Below are 14049 nucleotides of genomic sequence, written 5' to 3' on the forward strand. Positions count from 1 at the left end.
CGTTACCAGGCCTCCGGAGAACTTCAGGGCATGTTGAGGAGGTCATTTAGCCATTTAAATCAGCTGTGTTGGTTCAAGGACACATCTAAAACCTCCAGGGACACCGGCCCTCAAGACCTGGAGTTGCCCACCCCTGGTTTAGAGTTAGCAAGGGTGATAAAGGGCTTACCCTGTGATACAGCTTCACTTTAGAGGTCACCATGATGGATCATCTGCCTCCAGCTCTATCTAACCCTCTGCATAGCCTCCTGAATTTTATAAACCTTCTTTGGGGTCTTCCTCTTTTCCTCCTGCTTAACAGCTCTGTAGTCAACATCCTTTGCCTGGTGCAGGGGTCACAAACTCCAGGCCTCGAGGGCCAGTGTCCTGAAGTCCTCGATCCAACACAGCTGATTTAAATAGCTAAGTGACCTCCTCAACATGTCTTGAAGTTCTCCAGAGGCCTGGTAATGAACAAATCATTTGATTCAGGTGTGTTGACCTAGGGTGAGATCTAAAACCTGCAGGACACCGGCCCTCAAGACCTGGAGTTCGAGACCCCTGGCCTAGTGCATCCAGTGTCCATCCTCTGCATATGTCCAAAGCAACTCTTCTTTATCTCTAAACCACTCGACCTGAGCTGTGCAGCTAAAATGCAAAGTGACTTTTTGTGTTAGGCTGTAAACATATTTATTTCTGCTGAGAGGCTGTGTTTTCTAAAATGGGTATTTCTGAATATTGGCTCACTGCAGTTTTGTTTTGGTTGTTTTTGCAATTCCATATTCATTCATTTGTTACAGTCTGTTATGACCATGTTGGTGTCATTCCTGGAACATAAGACTTAAAACTGCTCAAGTCTCACAGGTGAATTTGACCAAATGGTTGTTGTGATGTCACAGCTTTGTAAATGATGAAAAATACTTCATCTAAAACTAGTCTTAAAACTTTTTGAAACTGTGTTGGGTGTGAGTGAGCGTGAAGTTGACTTTCCAACACATTTGGGATTTGTTAAAATGTTTATTTTAGTTCAAACTTCTGGGCTTTGTTTGCTTGAACATAACGAAACTGCAACTGAAAATGAAAATAATATTGAAAAAGAGGAAGTCAACAAAAATCTCCGCTGACCTTTTTGTCCAGTTTCCCAAATGAAATGGAATTGTTTATCCACCACATTCTGACTCTTACACTAACTTTTTGTTGCTCTTTATATCACCTCAATAGACATCAGAAAGGTTTTTGGATTTAAAGTGTTTCTGCCAAAACGTTTTGCAGCTGCTGTGTTTTTCCACAGGTCACAAAGGTATTACATCACATTAACATGCTTGCAGTGATGGTCCTGTCCTGACGTTAATTATGATGTTTAAGAACAACACCATCATAGTGATTTCAAATAAGCCTCACGTTTCAAATTCCTGGTTAGTACTTCATGTACTTCGTATTCAAGCTAAACTGAATTTGTCTCATCTGCCACTTTTCTTTCTGCTTTTTGCCTTCAGGTTCCCATTCATTTTCTCTCACAAGAGATCACAATGATTCAAATTCATGCAAACCTCAGACATGCCACCTTTACACCATGGAAACCACAGCTAAGAGAAGGATTAAGTCTCTTTTAAGTCTGACTACTCAACATATTTGGGCTTCACAAGCATTTGAGGGATCTGGGTATGAAAAACCGTGAAAATATCTGCTCTATATTCATTCTGTGAAAAGATGAACTATATCTGACTGACCAGCAGATTATGTAAACATAAGCTACATAAATTCTTCTCCACTTAAATCAGAATTGTTACCACAAAAGCCCTGGAAGTTGTTTGACTTGTTGACAACCTTGCTAATGTATTTTTCTCTCCTTAGCTTATGTGAAGCTGTGCAAACTTAGAACCCCGCAAGACTGGAAAGAGAGGGAGGAGAGGAAAAAGAGTGTGTGTATGGAAGTGGAAATGGGCAGCAGGGAGGAGGAATGTAAAACATCTGATACTAGTCCAGTTGCTGTTTACACAGTAGTCAGCCCGTGACATCAGCGTCCAGACTTTATAAATGTCAGGCGGTGCAAGAAGGAGCAGTTAGCAAACAGCTGCACTGGTCACACCACACCGTCACACAGTTCACTGAGACAGACCGAGCTCCATCAGCAACACAAGCCCCCATGGACCGACAACTGTGTGACTGTGTGATTGCTTTGGCTGTACTGCTGTGTGTGACTACACAGGTGAGGCCTCCTCCAGCTTATTTACAGTAATCGATTCTGAATGAGACTTTTATCAGAGAGTATTGTAGGTATGTAATGCTGAATTGTTTGTTTTCTTCCTTCATTGATCAACACATTTCCTTTTTAAAGTATTTGTTAATGTTTTCTGAAAGAAAGACGACATTTGCCTTGATTTTATTACAATGATTTGAAATAAAGATGAGATGATTAAAGTCATCCATCAAGAAAAGGTGATGTATTAGACAAGCAAGACTGTTGTTAATATTTTTATTTTTACCTAGTTGTTAATGTCTTTTTTTGGTTGATCAAATGCCAGAAATTGAAGTGAAATCACACTTTACTTGTCATCAACCTCCTCGTTTTGTGTAGCCGACTGTTAGAAACCAGTAGACATTCAGTGTTATGGTAACATCACAAATACAGACAGAAAACTCTTACAACATAAAAGGGGGGACTACATTTTTTCCCTTGAATATGATGTAAAATATGAATAAGAAGTCCCACCTGTGTTTTTTTGCAGTTATGTATTTGAAAAGTTGTTGACTGCATTTCTTTACAGTAACTTTGTTGTAAAACCTTGAAGGCTTCTCTTGTAAAGTGAAAGTGGACTTGGCCAGACCTCGCCTGTGTTTTGGCTCCTTCAGACACATGTAATTGGAAGCAGTGCTTTATTGCGTTGGATACCGATTCAGCTTCTGAGAATGCTTATAATATTTTCTTTGCTTCTTTTCTTAAGGAATGAGAGTAATAATTTTGGTACTGGAATGATCATAACATCAGAAGACTGATTTATGATGATTTTCTCTCATCTTTTCAGGTTTTGTCGTATTGTCATACCTTCTAACTTATTTTTCTTGCTCCTCCAGGTGCTGTGCCAGTTGTGTGACAGGCCATGCCTTTGCCCCAATCCTGTCCCTCAGTGCCCCACAGGAGTACCCCTGGTGCTGGATGGCTGCCGGTGTTGCCAGGTGTGTGCCCGGCAACTAGGCGAGTCCTGTACTGAGATGTTTCCCTGTGACAACCTGCGAGGGCTTCAGTGCGACTACAGCGCCAGCTTCCCTGGGTTACCTGGGGAGTGTGTCAGTGAGTGTCACTTCTAACAAGCAAACAACCAGGCCCATGTCTGTGTGGGTAGGCTATAAGGGTGGAGGACACATAGGGAGGGAGTAGATAGAGCCTCAGCCAGTTTGCATGACTGGGACACACAGACTGACACTTAATGTTAGAGTCTGCTTAGCTGAGTGGATTCAGGACTGCTCTTGACACATTTCCTGTAATAATTACCCATGGGCATGATAAATTGCAGAGACAACACTCCAAATGAAAAACAACTTAACAGTGTCTCACTGAAGAGACTTGCTTTTCCATAAAGTGATGCAAGCACTTGCAGGGACAGCAGCTCCTGTGTCCTCACCTCTCTCTTGTTTTCTTCTGCTTCTTCCACCTAACTTAATCTGTCCATTTCCTGATTAAGTTTCCACATCAATGGATAAGCAAAGACAACGTCTGTGTTTCTAACAGGTCAGAAGGATCTGGGCTGTGAGGTCAGTGGGATCTTTTACCAGGAGGGGCAGTCGTTCCAGCCCTCCTGTGACACTTACTGCCGCTGCAGGGGGGGCGGGGTGACCTGCGTGCCAGCTTGTCCACTGAATGCTCGTCTTCCCACTCCAGACTGTCCCAACCCACAATACATCCGACTACCTGGGAAATGCTGCAAGGAATGGGTGTGTGAAAACCTTGAAAACACGGTCATTCAGGATGCAATTACAGGTAATGGATGCATGACTCTCTGATACAGATGTATTTTGATGTTTTACAGGTGGGGAAAAGAGCTAGCATGACATGTTTAATGATTCCTTTAAATTTTCCTGACATCAGAGCTGGATGTCTACAACATATTTTCCAGTGTCTGGATTCTAGTGCCAAACGTATGTTCATGTAGCGTATGAGTCTTAGTTGCTCCTCACTGATGATCAATCCATATGTAATATAATCCTTCATTCCTTTTTATGAGCTCTGTTACCGGCGGTCATGTCTGGAAGTTTTTACTGGAGTATTTGTGCATTAAACGGGGTGTGTCAAGCCAAAGGAAAACTCCCCAAATCCAAATATAAACCACATTTTTGTGGGTGAAAACATCCTTTTTCCCCTCAGTCACCATGCTTCTCAGTTTCATAACAACAACCAAAGCTGTGTGACAATTAAATATATGAAGCCATGTCAAGACCTCATTACTTCATTAAAGGGGGAGTGTGTGAGCACATGAGATGGGTGTTGGGGAAATGAAGCCAGTCTGAAAACATCTGGAATTCCAAACACTGTCTGACTCAAACTAAGTTATGAGAACAGCAAAGGAACATTTTGTGCTTCGATACAAAACCTACTGTGTCATCGTTGAAAGTTAGCCGGTTATTATGACTTCTATGTGTTAGTTCTGTGGCTTTTATTTGCACAAAAATGCACTAAATGTAGCTTTAAAATTTGATGTGAGCAAAAAAAAGAACCAGAGAGGTGAAAAAGTCCAAACAGGATCCATTTTACTTTACTTTAAAATAAAGGTTTTCAAACTCTGTTGGGAAGCTGGATTAAGAGGAAGCTATATAAGCAGGCTGATCACCATAAATATGTAAGTGCTGAGGTAATGAGAGGAGTCAGCTGCTTAGATTGTGAACAGTTCTGCACTGGTAGTTGTTTGTTTGGTAGTGTGATTATTCAGAAGTTATGAAAAGATCTCCATGAACGTTTTGGCAAACGTGGGGATTTGCCCAACTTAAAAGTAACTTTTAGAGTTGGAAGGATTATTGCAGTTGGCAAGATTTGACACAAATTTAAATAAAAACTTAGAGAGATGGTTTTCATTTTCCCTAAAATATACCAAACTCATTTGCATCTAGATATCCTGGTTTCAGGACTAAATTCCTGTATGGTAGGTAGGGAATCGTCAGCATTGATGAAATGATGCAGTCTCAGATTGTTGTTGTTTTAGTTTTGGTGCATTTAGAATTTGATCTAAAGGTTTGATGCATTTCCAGTATTTGTGTAGCTCAGCAGCTCAGGTAGTTAGCAATAGGCCACCTCAAAGCAGGATCCCACAGTGATTAATCACTTCAGCAAGAGCAGGGATATTCAATTGAAATTTAAGGAGGTCCACTGAGAAAATTTCCTCAAACAAGGGTCCACAACATCATAAAGTCCCACACTCTAAGTAAATGCAATATATTTTGAAGTATGCAGTACACAGTTGTATCGATGCCAGTATATAGTCAGGAACTGTCACACAAAAGAAAATACAATTCAACAGTATTTCAACAATCTTTACTATTATCTTATTCTAATAATAATATAATACTAAAAAGTTCTTTGCTAATTCCAAGCATAATAAAGTTTGCATTCAATAATGAGAAAGAGCTTTTGATAAAGTTGTCTTCAAATAAACTGATTTAAAAATAATGAAAGGTGTAGTTTGAGTCCCCCCTTCTGTTTTTTCTTCTTAGCTTCTACATATAAATCATCTCAGCTTTACCCCTTCTACTCTCAGTTTCCTGTTCTGCATCACGTCTACTCAGTAAGCTGTTTTCCCCGTGCTAAATGATTTGATTGGCTGAGCAGTATCATGTGATAATTGACTACCGTAAAGGAAAAAGCTGCTCATTATAATACACTTACTATAAATGAAAAAAAAAAGTTGCCCAGATTAAAATAAAAACAGCCCATCAGGGCACATGAAGAACGGCATCTGTGTAGAAGAAGCTCCTCTTGAGTCTCTCTGTCCTTGCCCGGATGATGTGGAACCTTCTACCAGATTGCAGAAGTTGGAACAGTTTGTTGCCAGGATGGGACGGGTCCTTCAGTATCTGCGCTGCTCTAGTCCGGCATCTCCTGGTGTAGGTGTCCTGAAGCGGGGGGAGAGCAATCCTGCAGCAGCGTTCTGCTGTGCGGATCACTCTCTGGAGAGCTTTTTGGTCCTTCACACAGCTGTTCCCAAACCACGATGTCATGTCCTGTGTGAGGATGCTCTCCACAGCGCCTGTATAGAAAATCCTGAGGATCTTTGGAGAGACCCTGAACTTCCTCAGTTGTCGTAGGTGGTACAGGCGCTGCCTAGCCTTTTTGGTCTGGACCTGAATGTGGGCAGACCATGTCAGGTCTGAGGAGATGTGGACACCAAGATACTTGAAGGACTGCACCCTCTCCACTGGAGCGCCATTGATGATAATGGGCTTGTAGTCTCTGTGCTGACTCCTTCTGAAGTCCACCACCAGCTCCTTGGTCTTGCTGACGTTCAGCTGGAGATGGTTGTCCTGGCACCATGATGCCAGATTCTTCACTTCGTCCGTGTAGGCCGCCTCATCGTTGTTGGAGATGGCACCCAACACCACTGTGTCGTCAGCAAACTTCACAATGGTGTTGGAGTAGTGGGTGTAACACACTATGCATAGATAATTGCAATACTTTATATAGTTTATATGCTAAGAAAACAGGTAATAAGCTTTATTAAAGTAAATGAATAGATAAATACATTTATTGATTAATTAAAACTTTCATTAAGAAGTTTAATAAGTGCTAAATTTTCACAAAGACTAGAATCACATTTGTCTACTTAACGCAACATGAACGTTGGACATGAATTTTCCTCTTATTGTACTCATTGGTTTGTTTGGTTTCCCTCCCCACCCAGCAATGAAACCGGATCAGTTATGGCCATCTTTGCAGAGGCATCACCTTCAAAACAACAAGTTTTCGCCTGCCTCCTCTTGTGTAGAGCAGAGCACCCAGTGGAGTGCCTGTTCCCAGAGCTGTGGGGCGGGGGTCTCCACACGGGTTTCTAACCAGAATCCTGCATGCAAACTGGAAATAGAAACTCGCCTGTGTAAGGTGCGACCTTGCCACACTTTCCAGCCAGCCCCAAGGAAGCCCATGGTGAGCGCTAACAAAACCCACATCCTGTAAATGTGTACATTTACACGTACTGTCAGGTTTTACCTTTGATTTCAGTTTCACGTATAGCTTCTTTCAAAACTGTAACGAGAAAGTTCACCGGGTCACACAAAGTATGCAGAGACATGTCATCATTTTTAACACAATATCACAAAAGGTAAAAAGACATTTTAAGGCAACTACGAAAACAATGATAAGAATCTGTCTAGTTAGACACCACAATGAAGCTGTGACAGAACAATTCTACTTTTTGTTTCGTTTCTCTCGTCTGCCTTTTGACACAGAATGATACTGAAACAGATTTCATCAATCAGATGGGGGAGGGGTTCCTCTAAACCCAGACTACATTAAAAAAAAATTAAACATTTCAGTGTTAAAAGTACTAAAGGGGACTTTATAAAGTAGTTCCCACTAGTCACTGAAAAACTGTGGGTCCCACTTTCGTGCAGCAGAGTGGAGTCGGCCTTCCTGTAAATCTGCAGTCAATGTTTATACTCGTTAACTAACTGAACTACAACCTTTCACTGACCTTTTTTTTTAACCACTGTTTTTACCATCAATTATTTTTAGAGGCTTTGAGGCTCTAGAGAGTTTTTAGAGGTTTTGTAGGCCTATGTTACTGATGTGCAGATAAAATATATTAAAAAATGCATATTGTCATGAAGTCTACCTAAACATCTTGAATCTTTAGCCTTACTGAATCATTACACTGATTACCTGATTTTTCTTCTTCTCACTGTTGTTTCAGTGGGGACAGAAAGGAAATTGCAAGGCCAGCTACACGTCACCGGGACCCATTCGGCTAGTTCACCAGGGCTGCTACAGCACTCATGCCTACCGAGTCCGTTACTGTGGTCAGTGCACTGACTCGCGATGCTGCACACCTTACCAAACCAGCACTGCTGAGGTGACCTTCCGATGTCCCACTGGCAGACTGCTGCAACGAGCTGTAATGATGATCCAGTCATGCGCCTGTCATAATAACTGCCCCTATGCACCTTTTACAAATCCCGCTCTGTGGGGATACAGACCCTGATCAGTGTGTAAGAGCACGGACTCACTAAAACTATAGACTTCAGTGAATGTTTCAATGGCTTCACAATAAAAGTATCCCCAGGTGGATTGACGTAAACAACAAATGGACACTGAAAGAGAATATTATTATTTTAGAAAACTGTGATTTTGGATGAATATGTCTGCACTTATTTACAGCTCACAACTTCTGGAAAGCATCATTCTGCCAGTTTGTGACTTCATCTGAGAGTCAATAGAAAACAAGTAGACGTGTTTTACAAGAAAGGGAGAAAAGAAACATAAATGTAGGAGAGCTAGGGACTGTAATATACATGTATAACTCACAAAGTAAGTTCTAGAAATACTTTTACAAATAACTTTCAGATGTGCACTGATTTGGTTTCTTTTTTCCTCCCAGAATTGTTCAGTACAGTGATTCCCAATAATGTTTCGCCTTGGATATCAAAAGCAATATTTTAAAATCACTGAAAACATCTTGACTTTTCCCAAATCTTTAGGCTAAAGTTAAACACTACGTAGATATACTATAATTCAGTTTTGGGAAAATGGATCAAATTAAACTCATCCAATATTGTTGAAATCTGGCCTGTAAAAAGAGAAGCATGTCACCTAAAATCTATATTATAACTTAAAGACAGTTGACCATGATGTCAACTGGTCATGAACATACTTTTAAAGACTGATTTTTTTATTTCTAACTTGTAACTTGTGTCTATAAATTCAACTTTCAGTGATGTAGAAATATGTATTTGTTAAAGACATAACCCACAGAACGATTACAACTTTTGTAATGACAATTTCTAGATATTCTCTGACGTGAGCAATGCAGCTTTTAACTTTTGAACTTTGTGTGTGTGTGTGTGTGTGTGTGTGTGTGTGTGTGGCATAATGGGATTACATTGCACTTTCATTTATTATTCTGATGTAAATAACTGTAAAGAGGTGTCTCGTGTACAGTGATTTTTTTAAAGTATGCCCTGTATTTTTACTCCCACTGGATTTTGTGCTTTTTGTGGTTATTATGTTTGTATAAATAGTTACATTGTTCAAACTGTAGCTTTTAATTATGTCACTTCATCTGTCATGACTTTCTGCTGCTGATGAGCTGTTAAAACTTGCTTGTAGCACACCAATATACACACTAAAATCAACAAGAAAATCCTTTTGCAGCTTTGTGGATAAATTTAACTTTTAATAACTCTTATTATGATACTGGCTTAATGTGTTATATTTCTTTATTGTTCCTTTAAGGGTTTTTTTCAGTCTCACTTAAAAATACCTAGTATGCTTAGAAAGCTACAGTGGTGGATATAAGGATGTTGTGGGTTCATGAGCAGCTGAATATAAAGATACATTCTGAAATGAAAAAAGTGAACGTGATCTCTATTAAAAGTCCAATTATCTTGTAGCGTCCCTCCGACAGAAGACAGACACGATCGGTGTTCCGGTTACCGGTGTTTATTAAGAATAGTAACAAAGGCTACTGTGGGCTGTAGCCAACAACAAAACGACAGGGAAAAATGCAGTCTCCAGAATCAAAACAACCCCCCCTGACTCTCGCTCCTTTTTTCCGCACACACCCACAACAACATTCTCTAACACCCGCCCCCCAAACACTCTCAGCTAACCACACATATGCTCTCCTACAGACTCTCTGTCACTGGTAGCTGATCTGATTGACTGGCCACCATCATTGTGTGTCACAATGGTGGTGGAGTCTGTAGGGGTGGAGTCCAGATCTGTCCGTGGCCCACCCTATTATCCCAGTGAAGTGGCCGCGCCCCAATAGGGGGCCAGTTTGTCCCGGTGCAGGGCGACCCTCCGTCCCCTTGGGGGCAGTTGTACCCTATACACCACTTCCCACAGGCGTTCCAGAACCTTACAGGGTCCAACCCAGTCACTGTCCAGCTTAGGGCATCTACCCTTTTTCCTATAGGGGTTGTACACCCAGACCAGTTCCCCGATGTCAAAATGTCGGCCTCTGGAATGGACGTCGTAGTTCCTCTTCTGCCGCACCCCCGCACTCATCAGTTTCCTCCTAGCAAAGTCATGAGCTGACTCCATGCGATCCTGGAGCTTCCTTGCATAGTCAGGACCTGATTGATCCCCATCAGCATCGGGGGGTCGGCCCATCATCATCTCCGCTGGAGTCCAGATCTCCCTGGCCAACATCAAGAGGCAGGGGAGCACGAAGTGGAGTCTTGAATGATATGCCATGAGGACCAGGGGAATATGAGTGTCCCAGTCACGTTGATGTTTAGCCGTCACTAGCGCCAGTTGCTCTGCCAGTGTATGGTTAAATCTCTCAACGAGACCATCACTCTGTGGGTGGAGGGGTGTTGTACAGGTCTTATGGGAGCCTAGTTTCTCGCACATGGCTGCAAACACACGGGACTCAAAGTTCTTGCCCTGGTCCGTGTGGATTACTTCAGGCACCCCAAATCTGCTGAACATCCCCTCCACCAGAGCATCCACAATCTTCTTGGCCTCTTGGTCAGGTAAACTGTGTGCCTCTGGCCACTTTGTGAAATAGTCTATAGCTGTGAGGATACAGCGGTTTCCCCTTTCTGTGCGGGGAAAAGGACCCTGAATGTCCATCCCCACCCTCTCCATAGGGTACCCTACCGAAAACTGTTGCAGTTGGGCATGGGATTTGGCTGTAGGCCACTTTTGGGCTGTACAGCTGTCGCAGCAGCGGCAAAACTCCTCTACATCCCGCCTATGTTGGGCCCAATAGAATTCCTGCCGGAGGCGGCGGAGTGTTTTGGTGACACCAAAGTGGCCAGACCCTGGGGCCCCATACACTGCGCGAAGCACCATCTCCTGCAGGGCCCGCGGGACCACCAACTGCCACCTCATCTTGCCAGTAGCTGGTTCCTTCCAGCCCTTTTGCAGCACTCCATTGTACCGCCACAAGGCATTAAACATGGACCAGAGTCCCTTTGTGGCCCGTGACAACATGGGGTTGTCCCTGTTCCTCAGTTCACCCAAGCACTGGTTTGATGTCAGCATCCTCCTCCTATTGATGTCTCTACTCTGTTGCATCCACAGCAACCAGCCTCTGACCAGATGGTAAATGGCCTGCATTTGTATAGCGCTTTTCTAGTCCCTAAGGACCCCAAAGTGCTTCACACTACATTCAGTCATTCACCCATTCACACACACATTCACACACTGGCGATGGCAGCTACATTGTAGCCACAGCTGCCCTGGGGCGCACTGACAGAGGCGATGGCCGTTCCTCTACCCCTGTCACAGCACACTTTACATCGGGCACCAATTGGTCCTCCTCCTGAGCTTCCTTCCTCTCACAGTAGTGGCATCCGTCTTGGGCACAGGGTCTGCGGGAAAGCGCATCTGCATTTTTGTGCTGGGCCCCAGGTCTGTGTACAACCTCAAAATCATAAGCCTGCAGCTTCTCAATCCAGCGTGCTAGCTGCATGAGCCATTGCAAGGCAGCATGGTCAGTTCTGACCGTAAAGTGGAGGCCCCCGAGGTAGTACTTAAAGTGGTGTATGGCACATACCACTGCGAGCAGCTCCCGCCTTGTGACACAATAGCAGCATTCAGCTTTGTTGAAGACCCGACTATGGTATGCCACCACTTTCTCCCCGCCGGGTATCACCTGGGCTAGCACTGCACCAGATCTGCTGCCATCTGTGTCAAAGACAAAGGGCAGAATGGAAATGCATGCTATACTGTGGGTACACTGTGGACCTCTCTCTGTTTTGTAAGTCTGCCCACAGTGCTATGCACAGGTCCCAAAGGAGATGGGGGAGCAGTGTGCTACTGGGGGAACACACTACCATTGGGGTAAGGCTGGGACAGTATCAATATGGGCAGTATGTGTTAGAGTAACATCCACACAAATGATTTTCTGGTATGTTAATTTAAGTTTTGAAACTGCTTTTACAAGCTAATTGTGTGGTCATTTTCTGTTGCATAGCAGTCTCATTGTTGCTAAACAGGCAGGACAGAACCACGCTGTAGAACAGGGATAAGATAAATGTTGAAAACCCAGAGATTCAGACTGTGGAAGCATAGGCTAAAAACTAGAGCTGAACTTATTTCACTTTTCACTTCTCATATGGCTTTGTCAGGATGAGAGCAAACAACAGCGTGTATAAACGTGTGAAAACTGCCACTTCTGCATGGTTATATTTTCCTGTTTTCAGTGAAAGAGGTGAGTCAGTTATCTCATAGCCCACAGACGCAACTCAGGAAGTGTATAAATGTGTGTGTGCTTTGATCTGTGCAGTGAAGGCTCTCACTCATCGAGGAGGAGGAATTGTACCGACTGCTATCAAGGACGCAATGAACAAGTCTTCTTGCATCAGCTTTGACTTTACAGGAAAATTCCTGCCACCTGTCTACATTTTAGTATTCATCACTGGCATGGTGGCTAACGGACTGGGATTGAGGTCAGTGCTGCAGAAATGGGAGAAACTGGGGAATGTCTCTGTTTTCGTTTTCAACCTTGGACTTGCAGACATTTTGTATTTGCTCACACTCCCTTTTCTGATGGTGTACTACTTCAAGGGTGATCAGTGGATCTTTGGAGAAGCCTTTTGCAAGACAACAAGATTCTTCTTCAACCTGAATTTATACGGCAGCATTGGATTCCTCACCTGTATCAGTGTGTACAGGTACTTGGCTATTGTCCATCCAATGAGGATGATGGGGAGAATAACTGTGACTCATTCTGTGGCTATCTCAGTCATGGTCTGGCTGTTGGTGAGTGTTCAAAGTCTTCCAGACATGTTCTTCCCCAAATCACCCATAAACAATACTAAGAAGTGTTTTGATACCACCTCTGAAAAGTACATTGAAGATTATCTGAAATACAGTTTGGGACGGACACTCACTGGATTTTGCATCCCCCTGTTCATCACCCTCAGCTGCTATGGACATATGATTGCTGTTCTCTGCCACAATGATAACATTGATGAAGTACTGAAACAAAGAAGCTTAAAGTTGTTATTCATCTTGATTCTTCTGTTCTCTGTTTGTTACATCCCCTATCATATATTAAAAAATCTCAACCTCTTGTCAAGACTAAGCGTAATCAAGGGGACATGTCATAAATGGTCTAATGGAGTCTATATTTGTCATCAGATAAGCCGTGGCCTTGTGTGTCTGAACAGTGCGCTCAATCCTCTAGTTTACCTGCATGTAAGTGAAGATGTTTGTTCTCAGCTCAGACAGCTACTCCAACAAGCTCGCCAAGCTGTCACTAGTCTGTACACCTCTAACCTCACGGATACTTGAAATGTGCCGATGAACATGAGGAGTACGCCTCATCTGAGACTCATCTGAGACTTTTGTAAGAAACACAAAAATGTTGCTTTTTACTAAAAAGCAAAAATAATACTTAAAAAATACTTGAAAGACGAGTTATTGCATTTGTGATGTAGTTGCATGGTGTCATGCATGGGAGGTTTGCAGCTTGAATGTGTGAAAACAAACAGGATATGATGCTGCATGCTTCACTGCTGATAGAAGGTTAATGTTAACAGCATGTCACATGTATGTACACACGCTGAAAGTCAATTTTGATTATGTTGTATATACTGTATATCTATACTTTGAGCATTTGAATTCAAGCCTCCTCATTGTTGTTCTGCTGTCTAACTATAATTAAATGATTTTTATTCAGATTTCCCTTATTTTTGATAGTAAGTGCATAGTGGATGCTTTCTGTCTTTTTATTTATTTTTCAGTAAAATAAACTGTTTTGTCTAGATCTCATTTTTGTTTTTTTATGTACAACACATTTCCAGCAATTGAATTAAATGTTTCAAATATTTGAGGAAAATCAGCTTTGCAAATATTTTTAAAGGTGGTAAATCAATTCAAGAATACAATTTAAGATTGCAAGAATACACAGT

The 14049-nt window shown here is 42.4% G+C and overlaps 2 protein-coding genes across 3 annotated transcripts; both read left to right on the forward strand.

The window, feature by feature from the left end:
* The first annotated feature begins 1274 nt into the window (after positions 1 to 1274).
* On the forward strand, positions 1275 to 9576 carry ccn5 (cellular communication network factor 5). 2 transcript variants are annotated; one of them, XM_026155327.1, is made up of 5 exons: positions 1275 to 2188; positions 3055 to 3271; positions 3710 to 3958; positions 6867 to 7108; positions 7875 to 9576. In XM_026155327.1, the coding sequence occupies exons 1-5, from the start codon at positions 2126 to 2128 to the stop codon at positions 8160 to 8162; spliced, it is 1059 nt and encodes a 352-aa protein (XP_026011112.1). In that variant the 5' UTR covers positions 1275 to 2125; the 3' UTR covers positions 8163 to 9576. The 2 variants fall into 2 exon arrangements, with proteins under 2 accessions (XP_026011112.1, XP_026011111.1); XM_026155326.1 differs by lacking the exon at positions 1275 to 2188 and having other exon boundaries at positions 2980 to 3271.
* Positions 9577 to 12410: 2834 nt separating this feature from the next.
* On the forward strand, positions 12411 to 13849 carry LOC113013487 (P2Y purinoceptor 1-like). Its single transcript, XM_026154433.1, has one exon. It carries the CDS (start codon positions 12476 to 12478, stop codon positions 13427 to 13429), a length of 954 nt encoding a protein of 317 aa, XP_026010218.1. The 5' UTR covers positions 12411 to 12475; the 3' UTR covers positions 13430 to 13849.
* The last annotated feature ends 200 nt before the right edge of the window (positions 13850 to 14049 follow it).

The sequence above is a fragment of the Astatotilapia calliptera genome, chromosome 20 (genome assembly GCF_900246225.1).
Source record: "Astatotilapia calliptera chromosome 20, fAstCal1.2, whole genome shotgun sequence".
In the NCBI taxonomy this organism is placed as follows: Eukaryota; Metazoa; Chordata; class Actinopteri; order Cichliformes; family Cichlidae; genus Astatotilapia; species Astatotilapia calliptera.